Here is a 20959-nt window from a genome sequence, read left to right as displayed (position 1 = left end):
AAAAAAAAAAAAAAAAAAGCCTTTTTTGGAGCTAAGATCCTTCTGCATTTTTATGATTTCAATGCTATTCAGAAAGCAGGTATCTCATACATCACTTCAGTAAAGTTCACCAAAACCCATCCTGGCAATTACTTTAGATCATCAAGGAAAATTAAAAAGAAGAACAAAGGTCTTCAAAAGCCTGCAGTGGGCTAGCAGGTGAGCGGCAGCTTCGCTCTGACGGTGCCCGGATTAGCAAAGATCAGAACAGGACTCCGCCTTCTCCAGGAAGCGACTGCTGGGCCCTGGATGCTAGGCTGTGTCTGAAATCCCAGTTGTCCTTCTTCTTCCCTTGCCTATTCTGCACCGTTCCTGTTCCTTGCAATCATTTCCGGGTTTTAAACTACTGCTTTCCTAAAAGTCGTGTTGCACTTCGTTGAGCATTCTCCGTCAGATTTAGCTGTTTGAAGGCAAAAAGATGCCTGTCTGGGGAGGAGCAGGCGTGAGATTTTGTCCAGCCAGCAGAGGGCGCGCCAGGCCCAGTCAGGACCGTACCCCGCCCCCACCCCCACCCCCCCACGCTTTCCTGGGACCGCGTCTCATATTCTGGTGTAGTTCAATGCTACTGCACCCGCTTTGCGTATGCAAGGCCTTGGGGCCAATCCCCAGCACCATAAAAAGAAAAAACAATCTGGCACCTTTCTTAAAAAGATTGTCTTAAATGCCATGTCGGCTACAACTCGTTTGTGCTTAAATTGACAAAATAGCCCCACCCGTCAAACCGTCAGTTACAGTGCGCAAAGACTGTCATCAGGAGCGTCAGCCTCCGCCTGAGCCGTAGCCCTCCTGTCGGCCCACGGGAGGCTTTTTACAAACCTCCCTCCCACACAGAAAGGTTTTTAAATTTCAAGAATCTGTGGCTGATCCTTTGGTTGGACAAGAGCAAGTAAATATTGATCTTAAACAAGTGAGTCAACAGCCCCAGCAGTGCTGGCCGGTGTACCTTTAGGAAGGAGGCAAGTGGATTTATCAGGCATCGTATGTTCGGATGCAGCTCAGCACTTAGCTAAGGGGTTTTTTGGAGGAAATATTTGGTCTCCAGCACACACGCTTACATACAAAGGATTAGTTTCATTCCTTCCGTATGACCAAAGCTTTACCTCAGATCCAGTGGGCAAGAGAACTGTGAATCCACCTCTCCTGGCCTAGTGTAAAATGTCTCCCTCTTGGAGTAAACAGTTACTAAATGCCTTCTGCATTAATCAAAACACAACTGGCATTTCATGTTTAAAAAGACCAAAAAGAAAAATGAGAACCATCTGCCACTGTTCCCAGCTCTCAGGGCTTGGTGGATCGGAGAACACTGCAGTCGGCTCCTCTCTTCAGCTACTCAAAGACTGAATTCTAACGGCCGCGGAAAATGCTGACTCACCCATGACTAAGTTGAAGGTTACAGGGAAGACTAAACATTTATTTAGAAGTTACAGTGTTTGTTTTTACAGAGATATGTTGCCACAGATTATTGATTCTGGAAGGTTTGTTAATGCTTACGGCGCTGTACATGTCTGAGTCTGTTCACGTGGCATCTAGACAGCACGGCCTTTGCCACCAGCCCCCGCCGTCTCCCGGGGAGTCTCCAGTTCCTGATGCCCTGGCCCTTGCTTTTCACTGGTGCTCTTCACAAACAGTGCGCTGGGGTTCCGCCTTCCATGAGCTCGTATGTGGGCGTCCCGCGGCCCCCAGGCAGTGTGCGGAGGCCGCATCCCGGTCCGCGGGACTCTTTCTTGGTTGACTCCTGTTATGTTGCAGCTTGTTTCCCCTTTCGTACATCAACAGGGAAGACTCCTCAGGTCGCTCCAGAATTATAAAAACACATATACATTTATTTACAAGTGCATAAATATATAAATATGGCTATAATAGAAAAATAAATACCGATTTTCTCTGTCTCTTTAAAAAAACACACACATACAATATAGTCTTTCTAGGATATTGGCCTAAATTGTGGGAGGTGGTGTTTCAAAAGACACATGCACTGTCGGGCTGGAGGAGAGCCGCACCCCAGGTTCCTGTCCTACGTAGGGCCCTGAGGGGTTCTGGGGACACCAGCTTCTTCCGCCCACTTGGCAGGAGTCAGGACTGTCCACTTCTTCAACCGGTACAAGGCCCAAGCAGCAGGGGGGCCCTGAGGGGGAGAGAAATGGGCAAACATTAATATTGAGACCTACTGACAGGCCCTGGGCTAATCTCTGTGGTAGGAAGTGGTTACACTGGTCCTAAGGGAGGGACAGCACCTTACAACCAACGTAGGCATTCATGCCCCCACCAAGGTAGGTCTCTCACTCATGTGGGGAGGGCCCCTTCCTCTCCACATCCTTCCTACCCTGGACGTGGGCCTATACAGTACTCAAGCACTCCACCTGCACCAGGGGCAGATGAAACGGGAGGAGCCCATGGAATGCGGAAGGAGGCCCTGCTCCATCCCAGACTCAGGCTGCCAGTCCACCCTTTGGTGCGGCTCTGGTCAGAAGCTTCCGACTCACAGCGCATTCCCCCTAGCCCAGCCTGGCCCCGTTTTCCTGATGCTGGGTCTGGTTCTAGGAGGTATCTGCTTTCACAATTTAACGTCCCAGAGGCAGAGTGCAAGATCCCCACGGGAAGGGACACCCACACCGCGGAGGTTAAGATACATTGGCCAGTCCTCCAAACTAACCTGTGCCCTAGTGTGTACCCCCGGATTTCCAAGGAAGGTGGCCAGGAGGGGGACAGTGGGCTGGGGGCGGGGCAAATGGCTCTGAGGCTCCAGGAGAAAAAGTTGTGTGGAAACACAGAGCTAGGATGATGATGTGTGTAAGAACTTGGCACTTTAATGGTTGATGCAACTTCTTTAATTAAGAGACAAGACCCAACAAAGCAAGCGATTAGAGATGCCTTCGTGTGATGAGAGGCAAAAAAATTGGGAACCTTGACACAGAGGCCGGACGGGGTCATTCCTCCGAAATGGTGAAAGGTGCTGAGGACCACAGACAGCAGTGTTGGGGCTGGACAGACCCCTCCGGGCCTCTGTAGTGAGGGATGGTGGCCACCCCCACTCCCGTCCCTCCCACGCAGGCCTACGGCAGCTCCTTACCCAACAGCACTGTAAGATTTGTCTCCTCTTCCCCCAAGCCACCCCTGGGTTCTGGGTGCCTACCTCTGGTCACCCCCCAGCACCCTACTCCGCTTCCCCAGGCGGGCTAACCTGAGTGGAATGGAGGGTCCCAGGCAGCGTCCCATTGGGAACTTTCGGCTGCTCTTTTTCCTGATTGGGTGACGGCTGCAGGCTGCTCCTGGAGGTAGTGGCGGTCTTTGGGCTGGAGAAGCTGGTGAGTGGAGTCATCAGGCGGTGTATATAAGAAAGAGCCCTCATCTGGGCTAGACTTGGGACCCCTGCATTAAACAGGACCAGACAGGGGGAGTGAGGGCAGAGCAGAGGTGGCCTGGACTTGCACCCTCCCCTGGTGGCTTCTCTGGCTGAGGTTATCAGTGCTGGTCAGAGCTTAGAGGGGGCAACGATTGCTTCCTCTGAACACCAAGGGGCACTACATCATCACCCCCACTGAAGGTTCTATCCCATTCCCATTTTAGTCTGCGTGGGACATGCAAATGGGTGTCCTGGAGCCTAAGTTGGTGCTTCTGGTCTACCTAAGAGGGATTCTGAGAAGCAACACATGGCCCACAAACACACCCAGAAATGATGCCGGGGAGCAGCGTTGACAGAGATGGGGGTCTCTGAGTGAAGCACTGCTCAGCTCCGGAGCTTGGGGACAGAGGAGAGCTGGGGAGAGGCCCGGTTACCTGGTAACCTGGTGGCTCTGGGGATCATATCCATTGTCCAGAACGGTCTGCCTCAGCAGGCTGTTGGTGTCTCCCTGCTACTCAAAAGAAAGAGAAGAACAGTCATGTCACTGGGGCTAAGAAACTTGCCCGCGTTAACTGTTTGGTGGGAGGGGCTGCTGCTGACTAAGGAAAGCCTGGCCCAGCAGCTGGCCTGAGCAGCTGAAAGGGAGAAGCCCGAGAGGCAGGCTACCCACCGCTCCCGTCCCCGCCCCGCTGCCCCCTGGGCATGTGCCCGGAGTGCATTACCTGCTGCAGCTCCCCCAGGCGGTGCTGCTGAGGCTTCATGCCTGGGCAGCCCCCTGCAGCCGCAGGGCAGCCGCTGTTCACACGCAGTCCATTGGTGTAGGCCCGCCCGTGGATGCCATTGAGGTAGGGCTGTCCGCTGGCTCGGTGGCCTGGGAGTCCTCCCAGTGGCACCATGGTGTACTGACAGGAGGACGACAGGAGCGCACTTCGAGGGAAACCCACATCGGTTGTATGTTCTGGAAGAACAGAAGGACAAAGGTTTGCTTGGGTCAGGGAGGCCTAGGGCAGCTGGAAAAGTCCCACCCTCCCAACCGCATGGGGCCAGGGTGCAGACGGGTGATGACATATCTCAGAGATGAGGAGTACTTTCTTTCAGTCTTCTTACTGTCACCTTCTTCCTAACATGTATCCCCCTCGTACAGTGAGGAGAAGGGTGGGGAGACGGAGGGGGAGGGGCAGAGGTCTGGGGGAAAGCGGTAGTGAGAAGGAGCACTGTTTAGGTGAGGGAGGGGGCTGTGCGTGTTGCCATTTGAAGGAGAAATCAGTGACTCAGTCAGACTAAAAGCGGTGGGAAAAGTGACGCCCAGGGAAGAGGCAGGAAATGCTCTAAAAAAGAGGCGGGGCAACTGCAGTAGGAAGCTGGGGCTGGAGGAGCAGTTTTGGACCCTGGAAGACGACGGAGTGAAGGGGGTACTTCACTCAGAAGCAGAGGACAGGCCAGCTTCAGCTTCTTCACACCCCCATCGGCTAAGGCGTGGAGCCAGGACAGAAGGGCCCAGACCTGGCGGTGTCTTTGACTGGGATCTCAGGGGGACCCAGGAGCTCGAGCGGCCCGTGGACGTGCAGCAGGCACTCCTGGCCCAGTTCTGGACAGAGGCCTCCTTGGAGGGCTGGGCAGCCCTCCTTCCTCCCAGCTGCCTTCCGCGCGGTGCTGAGCGGTGACACTCACTTTGCTGAGACCAGGCCCGCCACAAGCAGAAGGGGATGAAGGTCACGATGATGAGGACGATGGAGCCCAGGACAACTCCAACGATCAGATAGGGCAGGTCGCTGGCGCGCGCCACCATGGCCCCGGTGCCTACTGGTCGCTCCATGGTTTCTGGGGGTGGGGGCTGCGGTGCGGCCAGGGTCGGCGGTGGGAGTCGACCGGGCTGGCCAGATTTCCGAGCTGCAATTGGGGACAACACACACGTCAGCATCTACTTCTGTGACACCTTCTTTCCAGCAAGCAGCAAAAGAAAATCCAGTATTCCAATTTTATAGGTATAGCAAATGGGGGTCAAACTCACAAGATGGGCCTTCAAAATCTGTTACTTGAACTGTGTCTATACTCAGCCTGAACCTCACAATCTAAGGTGAAATCTGGTGTTGCTGAGATCTGAACCTTATACTGCAAAATCCAACATTTTTGTGAGCCAAGCACTGACGCGTGCTGGTGTAGTGTTTTCTGAAAGAATAACTGGTGAACTTTGGAAAGAAAATATTTAAAATGCGAAAGAGCAGTAAATAAATTGGGAGAGGAAGAATTTACCCATAAATTTGCTCCTCCTGGTTTAAAGGATGTGAAGTATGAGGTATTAGAGTGGGCTGCAGAGCAGGGGGGGTCTTGGGACTCAGTGAGACAAACAGCAGTTGGGAAATGCCAGCTCCAAGGTGGACAGTGACGGGCACAGGCGTCACCTGGGTTTGCTGTTGGTGTATCTGGCACTGTTCGCTCCTTCAACCTGGTCTTCTTCCTCAGCTCCCTGCTGCCACAGTCCTCTGCTCTTCCTCTACCACCTGACTGCTGCGCTTTACACTTCTCTTTTCCTTCTGTCCTCTTCCCCCACATCTGCCACCTCTCTGGAGGAAGAGCCGGGCAAGTGTACACAGGAGGATCTCGTTAAGTGTAGAAGGGACTGAGCAGTGCCCATTGTGAGACAGAGTGTGGCCGTCTCAATGACAGAGAAGCACCTCATTTTACCTCTGCTCCAACTCCTTTGTGACCTGCTGATTATGTCCTTTGCCATACACCTGGCTTTATCTCACCCTCAGCAAACAATGGAACTAACGCTTTCTACCCACCTGACTAGTGCGCAAATTAACAATGTGAATACATTTAACATAATTTAGCTCACAGAAAGAACCTAAGCATGGAGTTAGAGGAACCTGGTCGGAAGTGTGCTCTCCCACTTTAACAGCTGTGCAACTTTGGCTGAGTATACTGCTTTCTGAGGCTCAGTTCTTCCCCAGCTCATGAGGTTGTAGTTAAATAAACCAACCAAAGTGAGTATCGGGTGTGGTTGCAAGAATAAAGCACTTCTTATAGAAAGTTCCCAGCTTAAGAATGGGTGCTGTCCTCATGAGTTCACGGAGAAGCTCCTTGAAGCCAGCGTGAGAGCGACCACTCACACTTACGTGAGCCACCAGCAAGGATAAAGGGTGGTGATGTCTGGGGACACTTGGGAAACAGAGTCTTCTTGGGGAAGAGATGCGGAGAACAGCATAGGACAATGACTTTGCCCTACTTTGCTGAGCGTAGCAAGAAAGGAAAAGAGAAAATCACCTTTGGTCTCGCAGATCATCACGTTGCTGAACTCGCTCTCCCCTCCTTCATTGAAGCACTGCATCTTGATGTCATAGGAGGTCTCTGGCTGCAGGTGGCTGATGGAGTGCCAGTACCTATCCCCTGGGAAAGACAGCAAGAGCCATGCATGGTAGGTGGGGGTTGTTTCCTTGGTCCCAATCCCTGATCCAGACGCAAGCAGGGCCGTGGGTCTTGGCTGGTGTCACTGAGTGGCATGGGGGAGGCGACACGGTGGGGACATATTGGGGAAAATATGCTAGCCACCCACCCACATTCCTCTGGCCCCATCCTCACGGGGAGGAAGTATGTGGGCTTAGTGGGATGGCCCAGGTACGTTATGATTGAGGCAACGGTACGGAGCGCAAATGCTTGTAACACACCAGACCCAGGTTTTAAGCTTCTCCAGATCTCACTGGCACCCAGACCTCCTTGCCAGCAGAGGAAGCTCTATCACACCAGAGTGCCTCTCACCTTCCACCATATCTTTCTTGTAGTCACTGTCGTTGTCACTGTCTGTGGGTCGGTAGTAGATGTAAAAGCCGTGGATTGGCGTGTTGTTGTTACTTGCTGGGATATACTAAGGGAACGGAGAAGAGAGGTCGTAGTGGCACAGAGAAATCATCCCTCACAACACTGCTGGGGTGTGGAAATGCTGCCCCGGTCTAGAGTTTGAATTTCACTGGGGCCTCCAGCAAACATTCCTGATGGTGTCTCTGGGATTCTGGGAAGAAGGCTATGGAGATCATCAGTTATTTTGTTTAATCTAGAGGTCCCCAAGCTTTTGGAGACAAGAAAAAAAACTGCACTTCTTCAGACTTCCGCTCCCTCTGGACCTCTCTGTGCACATGAAGGTGAGTAGCTCTGGCTAGAAGGCCAGGAAGGAGGTGGGACGTAACCCAAAAATGGAAACTAGTCAAGGCATCAAGACGTACAGGAGCCCACTAACAGCAGCTCCAGCTCCTGTAACTTCCTTAAGCCCCACGTTCAGGTGCTTGTGTGGGGGAGGCCAGTTCTCAGGAGCACAGGTAGAGGAATGCACAGGACGGAAAGGGCAGAGGCAGAGGCAGGGAAATGATTAGTTCCTGCTCCTGCTCCAGGTAGCGGGCTCCTACCCCGCAGGAATCCCAGCCCCATCTCCCATGGCCGTCGCAGTGAGGCCTCTTACCATCCACTTGAGCATGATGGTGGTCTCATTGACTGCGTCTGTGAAGGTGATGTAGGGGCCCGCCACCGGCCTCTCGTACATGCGGCCGCTGTAGCCTGACACCATGTAAGGCCGGGAGGGGGCGCTGGGCTCACTCTCTCCCAGCATGTTCAGAGCTCGGACTCGGAACTTATAGGAAGTGCCTGGTGAGAGAGACCCTCACTGAACTCAGGAATGCCTTTTTCTTCTTTAACACCTCATCAAGACCCAGCCTGCAGGGATCTTCTGTGCAGCCCTTCCCCAAAGCAAGTTCCCAAAGGACTCCCACGAAGTCCTGTCAGAGAGGAACAGCATGCAAAATGGCTCTGGTTTAGGGAATGAGACAGCAGGAAGGGCCCGTGGGATTGAGGCAGGGTAAACTGCAGCAGGGTGAGCTGCTGGAGGACCAAGGGCAGGAAGAGCCTCCTCTTCCTCCAGATGGCCCAGGGGCAGCCCAGGGATCAGGCAGGAGAGTGGCCAGGCCCCTACCTTTCTCGAGGCCTGTGATCTCCACAGAGAGCCGTGAGGGCGGGATGGCGCTGGTGGCCAGAATCCAGTCTCCCACTTTCTTTAGTTTCTTGTATTCTACACGGAATGACTGGATGGGGAAGCCACCATTCCCCCGAGGAATCCAGGTCACATACACTGAGGTCTCAGTGGCCATGGAGATAGTGGGCCTGTCCGGAGCTTCTGGGGCTGGGTGGGTCGCACACCGTGAGAACGGAACAGAAGAACGGACATCATGAAAGGATGCAGCATTCCAGGCGGACCCGGCCTTCGCTCGACAGAACCTGCTCCCCCAGCCCCAACTGGTGCTTGCATCAGCTCCTCCTACCTGGAGCGAAGGCACCTTCAGCTCCATTTCTGCCAAGCCAGAGCGTGGAGGGCCAGGACAGCTCTCTATGCCCCACTATCGTTGGACCAACAAGTAATTCCAGGGTCACACTTGACTCCCATTTGAGAAGCTCTAACCTATATTTTCTCATTAACTGGGGCAAGGCCAAGAAAGTGTCACTAGCACTCCTGGACGAACAGAACCCAAACCTCATTCCGTCTTTAGGAACAGGCCGGCAGAGGCAGTCGCAGCCCTGACTGCCCAGGGCCCCTGCCCCTCACTGCAGCCTGGGGCTTACGAGAGAGGCGGCTGTGGTCTGGCTGGCTGCTGCTTTGGGGGCCAGCACCAGGGTCATCTCTCTGGATGTGCTGCTCCTTGCTGGCCATGATCTCGGGCTTGGGTCTTCGTCCTGGGTGAAAAAGGGTTCAGACGAGCACGGAAGGTCAGACACATGACAGCCCCTTCCCACAGAGACCTTTTGCCTGAGACTCTGCCAAAGGGCAAGGACATGGTGATGAAGGTAAGAACACACAGCAGTGTCTAATTCCCGGCTCTGTCTGCTCTGCTGGTTGCTGCTAGCCCTTACATAAGAGCGGGGCAAAGGGATGCCAGAGAGGCTGACGGGTGACTCTCCTGATGAGGTGACACCTTAGCCTGGGCACACACACTGCGGGGCCGGGGGCAGCAGCTGGAAGAGGAACGCAGTGCTAGGTAAATAGCTGGGGCCAGGTAAACAGGATTTCCTTGCTGAACCAGCTATAGCTTGCTCGGACCCATAGAAACCACAAGCTGGGCACGGCGCTTAACTTTACCAGTTCGGAAGGTGACCATTGCGGTCTGGCCTTCACCAGCACAGTTGTATGCGGCCATCTCCACCTCATATAAGCTCCCGGGGTCCAGTCTGGTGAGGGTTAGGCGGTGCTGGTTGGCTGGAATGCCAGAGATGGTCCAATCGTCAGAGGAGTTTGAGACCTGCTGGAGAAGACGGCTGGGGTAAGCAACAGCATCTCCATCCAGTGCAGTAGGTGGGCTGTGTCTGGCAGCCGAGCGGAGCCTTGCGAGCATGAGGGCAAGGAAAATGGGCCAGCTGGGGTGCTGCAGGGCTCAGCCTCGCCCTCTGGACGGGGGGGACACCAAACCCACCAGGATGGTCGGGTCAGACTTCCTGGTCCCACCTCTAAGGATCTCATCAAGGAAAGCTCAGCGATGAGCTTCAGAAGGTCTGACTGATATTGCTGAGAATGCCACAAAGACTTCCTCCCTGAGAACTTTCCCAAACCTGCCTATCTGACTTTCTCCGTCTCTGCTGTACTTGAACGAAACGCAGTTCCCTCAGTCCACATTCTTACAAGAGCTGGTGCTGTGAGTGATGACACAACAGAGGCAGTAGAAACAGCGCTGTTTTCTGAGTGTCAATGGGACTGAGGCACAAACGGGGTGCTCTCTCCCTTCATCCTCATTTGTCTGCACGTCAGCCCGTGACTGGGGCCAGCGCTGCTCCCGCTTCACAGATCTGCAGGCTCAGCGGGGAGGGGCGAGTGACCTGCTCCAGGAAACAGGGTTAGGGAGAACAGGAACCCTGACAGCGACAGCGTAACCTGTCCTCGAAGGGGAAGTCTGGGCGCAGGAAGTCCCGAGCTGTGCGGCTCTGAGCAAGCCCCCCTTTCATTTCTAAAATGAGGCAAATAAAATCCCTCGGGGGAATCTGAGGTTAAATCGCACAATTTATACAAACTTCTAGCACTAAGCTTGGCCCTGGGAGGTACCCCGCACGCTTCCAGCCCCTCCCCTGACTGTCCCGCGTCCTCACCCAGGGAGGCTCCTGCCATTTCCGTCCTCTGCTCCTGCCCTCAGTCTTTGCTTAGAACATAAAACTGCTGTTGATCCGTAACTAGGAAAATGAATTCTTAATGGCAAGTTCTCTAATTCTAAAGGAAGAAGCAAGCATGCTCCAGGTCGCCAGTGGTGATATCGCGACGACTTCCTCTCACCTACTACTTTCCAGGACAAGGGCCGGCTCTGTGCCTCTCAGAGCCTGCGGAGCTGAAGCCAGGGCTTGCTGAAGGAGGAGAACAGCTGGTAGGGAAAGCTCTTATCCCTAAGCAGAATATTCCAACGGAGAACAAAACCTGCCATTGAAGGGACAGGGATGGTCTGGACTCATTAATGTCAGGCTTCCAGGATTTGTTCCAAGGGGAGAAGTTTTTACAAACTGAGAATCCCCAGCGGTGCTGGAAACCCAAACACAGTAGCCCAGAATGTGCAGATGCACCAGGAAATGAGACTTGCTTTGTGCATGTGAAAAACTGAATGATTCCTAATTGCCCCAAAGACAAGGAATATGAAAAAAAAACAACTCAAATGCTGACTTTTGATTCAAAATTCTTGGATGATGATATATGTTAGTTCCACCAGCGGGAACAGCCTTTGCCTTGGCAACGTCCACTGCACAACTCCAAGAGCCTCCAGGCTGGAGCCTAATAGGAGTTGAGCCCAGCAGGGGCCCTACCCAGACCCTCATTTTCCTCCTCCCCTTCTCTCCCAGCCTCCCAGTGCTGGTCCCACACTTCCAATGGGCCCAGAAGTGAAAATAAGAAATGCACGGGTAATTAGTCACTGTCACACACCCTGAGAGGGTGAATGTGACCTCAGCCTGGCATTTCCGGATCACCACAGCATGGCCTGTGCCATGGCCTAATTCTTGTGTGAGGCAGTTCATGGCCACCTATTGGCCTGAAAAATATTATTCTTGCTCTCGTGTTGGCTTTTGTCCCTCTGGGACCATGGGTGCTTGGTCTTCCCTGATCTTTGTCTACATCTCAGCTAGAGGTATCCAGTTACACAGGGAAATAAGGATGGGGACCAGCCTTGCCCTGGAATATACACTAAATAAGGCTGTTATGAATGCCTTCACCCCCTTTGCTGGCTGGCTGTTAGAAAGCCAGTGGGCTAAGGGTCCAGGCAGTCAGCCTGTCCATGCCCGAAGTAGGGGCAGCACAAAGGAGTGGGGCTGCTTTGCCATAGAGGGTTTCTGACCCTGGGCACACTTGTCCTGTCCCCAGGTCTTCTAGGAGAGTGAGAAGGGAAAGAAAAGGACAGAATGCAAAAGACCTACAGGGTCCACGGCAGGGAGGCTACTTCTGCCCGCCAACACCTACCACGGGAAGGGGCTGGTTTTGTTTGTTTTTGGAAAAAGCAAAAGTAGATAAATATTTTTAGTTCCCTGTACATATATTTTCTACCAAGTGCACACTGCACTTTTGAAAGCAGAATAATGTGAATGCTTAAACTTAGTATTTATGGTATTCTGCTAGCCATTAACATTTTTTAAAAAATCCAGTTGAGAACAAAAGTTTTCTACTATCCAACGGCCTTGAAAACAAAACAGCACTAATTGACTAACACAAACGGTTTCAAGTTGTTTTCTTACAGGGAATTTCTCCTCCCTGCACAGCCTAGGGAGAGGGTAGCAGCCACACAGGACACGGCGTCCAGCAGGGGCCGGCTCTTCTCTGTCCCTTCATCCTGTCGCAGCCTGAGATTCCCTCCCTGACAGCTCCCATGACACCCCCTGGACAGACTCACTTCTGTCAAGGAGAAATAGCTGAGGTCTGAACAACACCCTGGGCTTGGAGTGCAAACGCCTGCTTGTCAAGCTCCAGCCACGATGGACTCTGAGAACTGAGAGGCATTTTATAGCTCTCAGAGAAAACACTTGTTCACAAATATTTGTTTTCCTGGCTTTAGAGTTGGCTCGCCATGCCAGAGTTCCTGTAGCTATGTACCTGGAAGAGCTTACTTTGGTTAAAAAACAAAACAAAATAAAAATCAACAAAAATAACAGAGGAAGAAGGGGAGAAAAGTACTGTTACAGAAGACTGCTAACTCTGTCCCAGACTAGAGGCTGAAAGTAGTCTCTGGGGATGGGTGCACAGACCTTAGGCCTGAGGACCTCTACCTGGGCCTCTCAGGGCCAGCGTGCTGGGAGGTGGTAGGGACAGGTTTCAGAAGAGACAGGGTATGACCAGCAGTGGGGAGCACTGGAGGCAGCTTCTGGAGCTCCAGGGAGACAGAAAGAGGAGTAGTGACCACGCCCGGCCTCTCGGAGAGGCAGCTGTGAGACGCCAGCCGTACCTTGCGGTGCTTCACCAGGTAGTAGAGGATGGGTGCTCGGCTGCCACCCTCGTGCCGAGGCCGCCACACCAACTCGTAGGAGTCAGTCTTGGAGGTCCGGGGCGAGCTGAGGATGATGGGGGCCTCGGCAGGAGCCGCCTGTCCCTTCTCTCCTGGGCACTGTGAGGAAGCAGGCTGCATCGACGCCAGGGGCCTGGCGAGCCCCGGTCGCTCCCTCAGCCTCTGGTCAGGGCTGCTGGGTCTGGAGGGTGGCACGGGAGGTGTGGCAGTGGCCGGCTCAGCATCCCGCCAGGGCTTCAGGGTTGTGCCTGGCGTCCAAGCAGGAAAGAGGGGAGGAAGAGGATTTAGTGCCCCGTGGATTACCCGCCAGGGAGAAAACTCCAAGTCAGAGAAGACCCGAGGCTACCATCAGCGCTCTCTGTGACACGGTCAACTCTGGAAAAGAGGGACAGCGTCTCTGTCCTGCCAGAAGGGAAAGGCAGCCCTCGGCCCAAGCCTCTCATGCTGCTCAGGGTAGCAGACAAGCACCTCCGGACTTCCGGAATCTTGGGGTGGGGGCAGTGTGCAGGAACCACCTCAACTTGCTCCTGAGGCACAAGAAAGCATGCCTTCTTCTCATGTGTACACTGGGGACTGGGCTGGGGGAACATGTCCTTTCACTGTGGGATTTTTCTTTCACTTTTTTTTCTTCGGTACTGGGCCTAGAACCCAGGGCCTCATGCATGTTAAGCAAGTGCTCTTCCACTGGGCCATACCCCAGCCTCTCACTGTAGGATCTGAACTCCACAGGCCCTTTTCTTCTCCAGAGGTGACCCAGACTTGAGATGTGAAGCCAACTGTGAACATCTTCTGGCAACTAAGAGAGGCACTGGGGTTCCTTCCGGAAGCTTCCACAGGCTGCCAGCGCTGGTTTCTGCTCCACTTGACTTCTCCAACACAAGACGCTGACACAGCATTGTATTCATTGTTTTTCAAATGCTTTCCTTAGTAACTTTAGTTTCCTCCACAGGAGAGTTTTTGTAGGCAGGCTGTTCCTCACGTTGCTCTACATCCCCGGTATTCCCCAGCCCCAGTGCTGGGCACGAAGTAACTGCCCAGTCGTTACAGATGACCATGGGAATGAATCAAGCTGAGGTGAGACCTGCTTCTCTTGTGGTCAAATTTGGTTTCATAGAGCCCTCGGAGCCCACAGATTTGTATTCCTGACTTATTAAGTTGATGTACCTTTGAATTTACAATTAAAAGGCACTTTTATCTACTTCTTTTTTTTTTTTTTTTTTTTTTTTTTTTACCAGGAACCGAACTCACGACCTTGCACTTGCCAGGCAGGCGCTTTGCCGCTGAGCTAAATCCCCAGCCCCTATCTACTTCTCATACTGGGTTTCTAGGCTGGATTTCGTTTGAGGAAAGGGTGATAGGCGTGTTGGCCAGAATCAGCACAGGGGCGGCTCACCTGGCCTGGAGGTCCTGAGATGGACCACCGCGTGGGCACTCCCGACCTCGTTCTCAGCCATGCACTGGTAGACACCTTCATCCTCGGGCCCCACGCTGACCACGCGCAGGGCCCGGCGGGAGAGCCGCAGGCGCTGGCTGGAGGTGAGGGGCACGGCGTTCCTCAGCCACAGCACGGAGGGCGGGGGGTTCCCGCGCACCTCACAGGTGAGCTTGGCACTCTGACCCCAGGGGATGACCAGCTGCGACAGCTCCACGGTGACCTCAGGGGGCTCTGTGGGAAAACAAGAGCAGGGATGAATTTGGCTCCATCTTCCTTTCCCAGGGCCAGACAGGCTGGGAGGGACATGGCCAGGAGCAGCTCCCTCCCCCATCTGGCTACTGGTCTGTCCTAAATACCCCTTGTGTTCTCCATCAGTCATGACAGAAAGGAACTGAAGAGGGCACCTGGACCTTGCCCTGGCATCTAATCATCTCTGACTCCCCAGTGAACCATTATCACTTTTTGGCCTTGACCTTTTGTAAGATGAGTCCTTTCTGAGCTGGGGTACATACCGCTAAAAGGCCATGTAGATCAGGGAGAAGGCCAGGGAGACGCTCACCAAACACCTGCACGTTGTAGAGGATGACGGCTGCCCCAGGCTCTCCCACGCCATTGTTGGCCATGCACCGGTAGGTGCCCGAGTCTTCCTCGCTGGTGGTGTCAATGAGCAGGTTGCTCAGCAGAAAGCGTGTCTTGTTGTAGCCGGTGACACTGGACCCATCCTTGGCCCAGGTGACTTGAGGGGGTGGTATCCCACTGGCCACACACTCCAGGATAAGACTCTGGCCTTTGGTGACAATGACGGTCTGGGCCTCCAGGGGATAAATGATGCGGGCAGCCTCAGCTGTGGAGCCTGGAGAAGCGAGAAGATGAAAGACAGTGGGAAGGACCTGTGCTTCCTGCAGAAAGCCCCCACCAGCCTGCCTCGGGTGGCCCAGCCCCAGGAAGGTCCCAGGGAGCAGGAATTCGGATCAAACAGCCTGTCAGAGGCTTGCAACTTATGTAAAAAGAGGGCGAGTTATTTACTGCTTTATTAGAAACAAGGGCTTCCTTTTGGAGAGAATATAACCTTGGTACAAGGAACTCTTAAAGGCTATTAGAGAGAGATGAGGGAGGGAAATGATTTCAACAGTGCAGGTGATTTTTCCTCTTTGAACTCAGTGTCCGCTGAGGCTGAGGAAGAGATGAGAAGCAAACATCTCCTGGGCCCCCAACTCCACCATAGGGGTGTTGGCTCCAAGCATCCTCCGTGGTGTGAGCAACCCACTGAGCTGCACAAGGCCCACTATCTAAAGATAACAAGTTTTTCATACTGCAAAGTCCCCAAATGAAAATCAATGGTATCAGCAGGTGCCCAGCTGGGGTTAAAATGCACAGAACATATTGAAAAAAATGTTGCTCCCCAGTAACAATGCCTTCCTGGGGGATTTTCAAGGAGCTTGTGGATTGTGTGATTTCTGCTTTATCTGCCAACTAAGGGCACTACCAGGTTTATTTATTTACTTGTTTATTTATTTTTATTTTTTTCAGGCAGGGTCTTGCTATGTAGTTCAGGCTTGCCTACAACTCACTAAATAGCCCAGGTTGGCCTTAAACTCTACGGAATCCTCCTGTCTCAGCCTCTCGAGTGCTGGGATTACAGGCATGTGGTACCATACCTGACAAGTTCAGGGTTTTATAAACCCTGAAACTTATAAAGTTTGGGAGACTCTCTTTAAAGAAAAGAATACAGTGTCATAGGTGAAAATTAGGCTGGAGATGGAGCATTGAAGCTTAGTTTCATTAGATTCAGGGAAAATCCATCTCTGGTGCTGACTCTAAGAGTAGTTTCGTGTTCCAGGTCACGCCACGGAGAATGTGGGGACCAGAGTGAAGTTCTCAGAAGAGGGGACTATCATTTTCACACTAACGGCGGAGGCTGTGGGCCTTTGTGAACCTTCTCAAAGGGAGGAGGTGGGCATAACCCAGGGGCCAGGGCAGCAGGGCAGCATGTAGGTCAGCCACATGGGCATCGCTTGTGTACAAATAGTGTGTCCAGGCTGAGCTCCACCGTCCCGACCAGCACACACATCCCAACCCATCCTGCTCATAAACTGTGAAGGAAACTTCTCAATAGGCAAGGGGAAGGGATGCTTCCCACAGTGCTCTGACGTGACCAGTAAGAGCCGTGTGCCCCTGAGCCAGGCCCAAGGAGGCTGCGCTGTGAGAGGCTGGCCCTGCTGCTCTGCACAGAGAACCCCCTATTGAGTGCCAGACGTCTGCTGGTCTGAGCCTCACTGTCTCCCCACCACACCCAAGCACGAAGAACGAGAGCTGGGACTGTGCCCCGCCTCCGGGGCCCCAAGTCCCTGCCAGCTTTGCTGGCCTCTCCATCAGCAGCACCCCACCCCAGCAGGGGAGCCGGCTTACGGCGCACACGCAGCCTGTCACTGGAGCCGGAGGTTTTTACTTCCTGGGTCACTGGGTTGTAGGCAGCACACTTGTACATGCCCTCATCCTCCTGGCTGGCGTTGACAATTTGGAGGTTCCCTGATGGCATGATCAGGTAGTTGTCTGTGGAAGGGCAGAGAAAGGGGGAGATGGATAATTGAGCCCGCAGAGTAAGGGGAAGGAAGGCAGTGTGACCAGCTCAAGTCTAAAATGCAGTTCTCTTCCTAAAGCCTCGCACCAAGTAGGACAGAAATGTCAGGGCGAGGGACCTTATAACCCACCAGCCAATGGACCGGCTGACTAATGCCCCGGGGAGCACGTTACATCGGAAGAGCATCTCATACTTTCAAGGGAGCCAGGGGAGGGTAGACAGGACGCAGGGGTTGGGGTCAGCCAGGCCTGGGTTCACGCTTGGGGTGTGCTGGATACTAACTGTGTGATCTTGATCGAGTGAATTAACCTTTTGGATCCTGTTTGCTCATTTTTACAAAGGCACAATACTTGTTGCCACTGTAAGGACGGAGGAGCCCCTGCGGTAGATATGGAAGAGAGATGCTCATTCCTGAAAATCACCAGAAGCAAAGGAACTGACTTGGGAACTTTCCATCGATCTCTGTCATAGTCACTGCTCTGAGCCACCTCACTGTTGAATTTCTGAGGAGGAGAGGAACAGTCTGTCCTCCAGCCACTGTCCTATCCATGAAGGCCACTAGAAACCCTTCCCTGCACTTTGCTTTGTCCGCTCCTGTTCCAGGGGTGTGTGAGGTGGGGTCCCCAGAATGTGCTCAGATTCTCTAGGCAGGGAGCAGATTCACCACTTAAGGACAGCCCGGCGACTCGGGTGGCCTTCAGCTTCCTGGCAGGCAAAGCACCGGCCATCAGCTCTGAGCTCCGTCTGGAGGTTCCTCCTGGGAGTCGTGGTGTCACCAAGCCTGGTGCCTGCCTGCTGCTGGGCCACCCAGGTGTGAGCTGCTCAGGCAGCTGGAGTGGAGATGGCAGATGGAGCGGAGCCTGCGCCAGGGGATGCTGCCAGACCTCCGCGGGGCACACAGAGACTCAGGCGCCTCTGCTCTCAGTCTCCAGTCCTTCCTGAGTAGCAGAAATACGCATATTCCTTTCCTAACTAGACAACCTACAGAACATTTTAAAAGATTCGCATTTTGAGTTGCAGGATCAGGTCGAGTTTGGTTAAAGCCCGGCTGACTTGGCCTTGGGGGCCGGGTGAATTGTGCAAAGAAGCTGTCTTCATCTTTTGTTTTGTTTTTTTTGTTTTGTTTTTTTGGTTTTTCTCCGGTACCGGGAACCGAACTCACGACCTTGCGCCTGCCAGGCAGGCGCTTTTGCCGCTGAGCTAAATCCCCAGCCCCTGCTGTCTTCATCTTGAAGGGCACCTGCAATCCCACTGGCTGTCTGTGGGCCACGTGGCTCCTGCCCACTCACTCACCTCTGGAGGCCTCCAGCCACTCTTGTTTGACGCTGTAGCGGACCTGGGCTTTGGGGTGGCTCTCAGGCAGGTGGCAGGCGATGACCGCTGTGTTCCCCTCGTCCACTTCAATCACGTGCTGCACATCTAACTTGAAGTCCTGGAGATCTGCGGAGAGAAGGGTCTCCATGGAGAACAAGAGTGCTACCCCTCCAGGCAGACTGCTACTGCCAGTCATAAGACAGAGCGGCCCTGAGGGCTGCCGGAGGTGCCCTGGGCCCATTCTCTGTGTCTTGTTTCTAAGGATGGAACGTGTGCAGCCCACACTGCGAAGTTCAGCTTGCTGTGTGTAAGGTGCCACGCGGGAGAAGGGTAGAGAGTTCTCTGACACTGAGAGCTAGGGGAGAGCTGGCTCTCCCTGCGCCCCAGACAGCACAAATGTGTGAGCTTGGCTGTCAGGAGGCTCAGCTAACACAGACGAAGAGGATTATGAATTAAAGGCCTCTTTCTCTCTCTCTCTCTCTCTCTCTTCCTCTCTCTCTGTCTCTCACTCTCGCTCTGACTCTCCCTTTCTTCCCCCCATCCCTTCCTCTCTTGGCAAAACTGAAGTCTGAAGCCAGAGCCTTTCCACTGAGCTACAGCTTCTCTTTATTTTTATACCTATTTTTATTTTGAAACAGGGTCTCCCTAAATCACCAAATTACCCAGGCTGGGTTTGAACTCCTAATCCTGCCTCAGTCTCTCAGAGCGCTGGGGTTACAAGCACATGCCACCATACCTGGCTCTTAATTTCTTAATCATGCTGGAACAAGAGGTCCTCTACTTTCATTCTGCACTGGACTTTGCAAATTATATAGCCCCGTCCTAGCTGAGCTTCTCAGCCAAAACAGCTAATCAGTTTTTTCTATCAGAAGAGGAAGACTGGAATTAATGGAAGGGGACTGCTTGAGCTCAGTGTATTCTAGCTAAGTATTGGTAACGCTGCTTTCTGAAAGTAACTCACTTAAAAAATGCAAAAGCTTTAATCCTCCTTCAGGCCATTGTGCCTGTACCTGCCAAGTCAGGAGGCTCCCCACAAAGTGAGCTCAGAGTATCTGGAAAATCCCTCAGGCACTGAGAGGTACTCTCTTCCACGGTCTGATAAATCCAAAGCTGCTCCACCAAGAGCCCTCCCCTCTACCTCATTCCAAGGAAATTTGCCTCAAGCAAAAACAGGCTTAAACCTAGCAGATCATTTTGCAAGAAAGATGTGGGCAACTGAAAGGAGTTTGGCACGGGAATGTCATCTCCATCTCAATGGCCTCGGGCTCCGGCTCAGGCTTATCCAGGCCTGGAGCTTGTCCTCAGCCAGCAGGCACCCACCTCAACCGATCTTGTGCTAGAAAACACCAGGCCTCTTTAAGCCCCTCTTGGCTCCAGCTGCGCCCTCTGACAGCTGCTGGGGTGGAGACAGAAGGCCGTGCAGGGGGAGGCAGAAGCTGGGCACCGGTCAGCCACGCAGCCCAACAGCCCCTCTGTTCTGATGCCAACATGTGCACAACAGCCCGCGTGGGCCAACCCAGGACACCCCAGCTGGGCGTCCGGCTCCCCACAAGGGCCGACTGGCAGGCGAGGCTTCCTGGCTTCAAAACAAATGAGCAGATTTTGGTCCTCGGCTTGTCCCCTCCCCGCTGTGCCTCCTAAGCTTAAGCCCTAGCTGTTGCTTTACTACACAAACACTCCCAACTTGGCTGTCGGGGTAAAACTCAAGCTTCAGGAAAGGATCAAAGGCAGAGTAATGAAGTAACGAATGTTCTGAAAATCAGAGAGCCCCCTTTGCCTTGTGTTTTCGTTGTGGATGGTTTTTTGGCAGGCAGGAGGCTAGAGGGGCGGACACTTAGTGATCAATACAGCCTAATCAGCCCTCAGACGGGCAGATGCAGAGAGAACCAGTTGGCCGTGTATGAAGGAAGGAAGCCTGTTCCCAGGCCCCTGACTGCAGGGGCGGTTTCCTGGCTGAGTCCCTGGGCTTCCCCAGTGCCTCAGTGGGAGTAAGGGGCAGGCCTTTCCATCACAAAGGGGGTCAGCAAGCCTCTGCTACAGACGGCTGGATGGGGTTTCACGGGCGATGGCTTGACAGGACACCTGTCCTTGCCTGCTGGCTGCCGTGTTTGAGAAATCCATCAGAGGAATGTTTTTGCAGCCTCGGTCCTCTCACCTTCCCTCACACTCCTCCTTTGCATCCTCTCTCTGTGCATTCTTACAGCTACTTCATAAACTTGTCAACTTCAGTCAGATGCCAGCAGGGCTAGTCTTGTTGCTTCTCAGATCCCCCAGGCCAGAAGCCCTGGTCTTTGGGGCCATCTCTGAGTTCACTGACCTTCACTTGTCACAGAACTTTGTGCTTTCTGAGAAAACCCCTGCCATTTTAGTCTCCACACACTTCTTCCTCCTTCCTTCCTTCTATGGGCTCCAACTCCAAAAAGAAGATGTCTATTCCGACACGCCACTTCTGTAGTGCTCCTAGAGGCACTGCTCACGGGGATTTGTTTAAACACACATCAAGTGATATGCACTGCGCTTCCATCACATTTAAGGGGTGCATCACACACACATTCTCTTCTTGGGGAAAAAAGAAAGCAAAAGGCTCTTAGAGACACATGGGGTGGCTGCCCTCACCAGGATTCCAGGACTCTGCCTGAAACTACATGGACAGATTTTATCTGGAATCCCATTGAACTTCTTTCTCACCACTTTCTAGGTTTCATTCTTTCTGTATTAATAAGAACTATGAATTAAACTGCAATATG

The 20959-nt window shown here is 53.2% G+C and overlaps 1 protein-coding gene and 1 long non-coding RNA gene across 6 annotated transcripts in view; one reads left to right on the top strand and one right to left on the bottom strand.

The window, feature by feature from the left end:
- Window positions 1-1425: 1425 nt before the first annotated feature.
- Boc (BOC cell adhesion associated, oncogene regulated) overlaps window positions 1426-20959 on the bottom strand; it is a 68050-nt gene continuing 48516 nt past the window's right edge. For 2 of the 5 annotated variants that reach the window (XM_013515110.1, XM_013515111.1), the window contains exons 4-20: window positions 18192-18338; window positions 16727-16870; window positions 14877-15170; window positions 14276-14548; window positions 12823-13130; window positions 9501-9663; window positions 8987-9097; window positions 8343-8549; window positions 7836-8017; window positions 7142-7247; window positions 6650-6772; window positions 5785-5946; window positions 5054-5272; window positions 4105-4340; window positions 3817-3893; window positions 3221-3408; window positions 1426-2164 (exon numbers count right to left, since the gene is read on the bottom strand). In XM_013515110.1, the coding sequence (XP_013370564.1) occupies window positions 1977-2164; window positions 3221-3408; window positions 3817-3893; window positions 4105-4340; window positions 5054-5272; window positions 5785-5946; window positions 6650-6772; window positions 7142-7247; window positions 7836-8017; window positions 8343-8549; window positions 8987-9097; window positions 9501-9663; window positions 12823-13130; window positions 14276-14548; window positions 14877-15170; window positions 16727-16870; window positions 18192-18338 (3128 nt within the window). In that variant the 3' untranslated portion in view covers window positions 1426-1976. The remainder of the gene's footprint in view (window positions 2165-3220; window positions 3409-3816; window positions 3894-4104; window positions 4341-5053; window positions 5273-5784; window positions 5947-6649; window positions 6773-7141; window positions 7248-7835; window positions 8018-8342; window positions 8550-8986; window positions 9098-9500; window positions 9664-12822; window positions 13131-14275; window positions 14549-14876; window positions 15171-16726; window positions 16871-18191; window positions 18339-20959) is intronic. The other 3 variants (XM_013515112.1, XM_005386397.2, XM_005386398.2) reach the window with 3 other exon arrangements.
- LOC106148717 lies at window positions 6714-11041 on the top strand. The gene is made up of 3 exons (XR_001234371.1): window positions 6714-6800; window positions 7438-7521; window positions 10623-11041. It is a non-coding gene; the product is annotated as an uncharacterized LOC106148717 (long non-coding RNA).

Source organism: Chinchilla lanigera, unplaced genomic scaffold (assembly GCF_000276665.1).
Source record: "Chinchilla lanigera isolate Chin_1 unplaced genomic scaffold, ChiLan1.0 scaffold00026, whole genome shotgun sequence".
Lineage (NCBI taxonomy): Eukaryota > Metazoa > Chordata > Mammalia > Rodentia > Chinchillidae > Chinchilla > Chinchilla lanigera.
The sequence above is the reverse complement of the archived record's forward strand: the minus strand, read 5'-3'. Positions and strand labels throughout refer to the sequence as shown.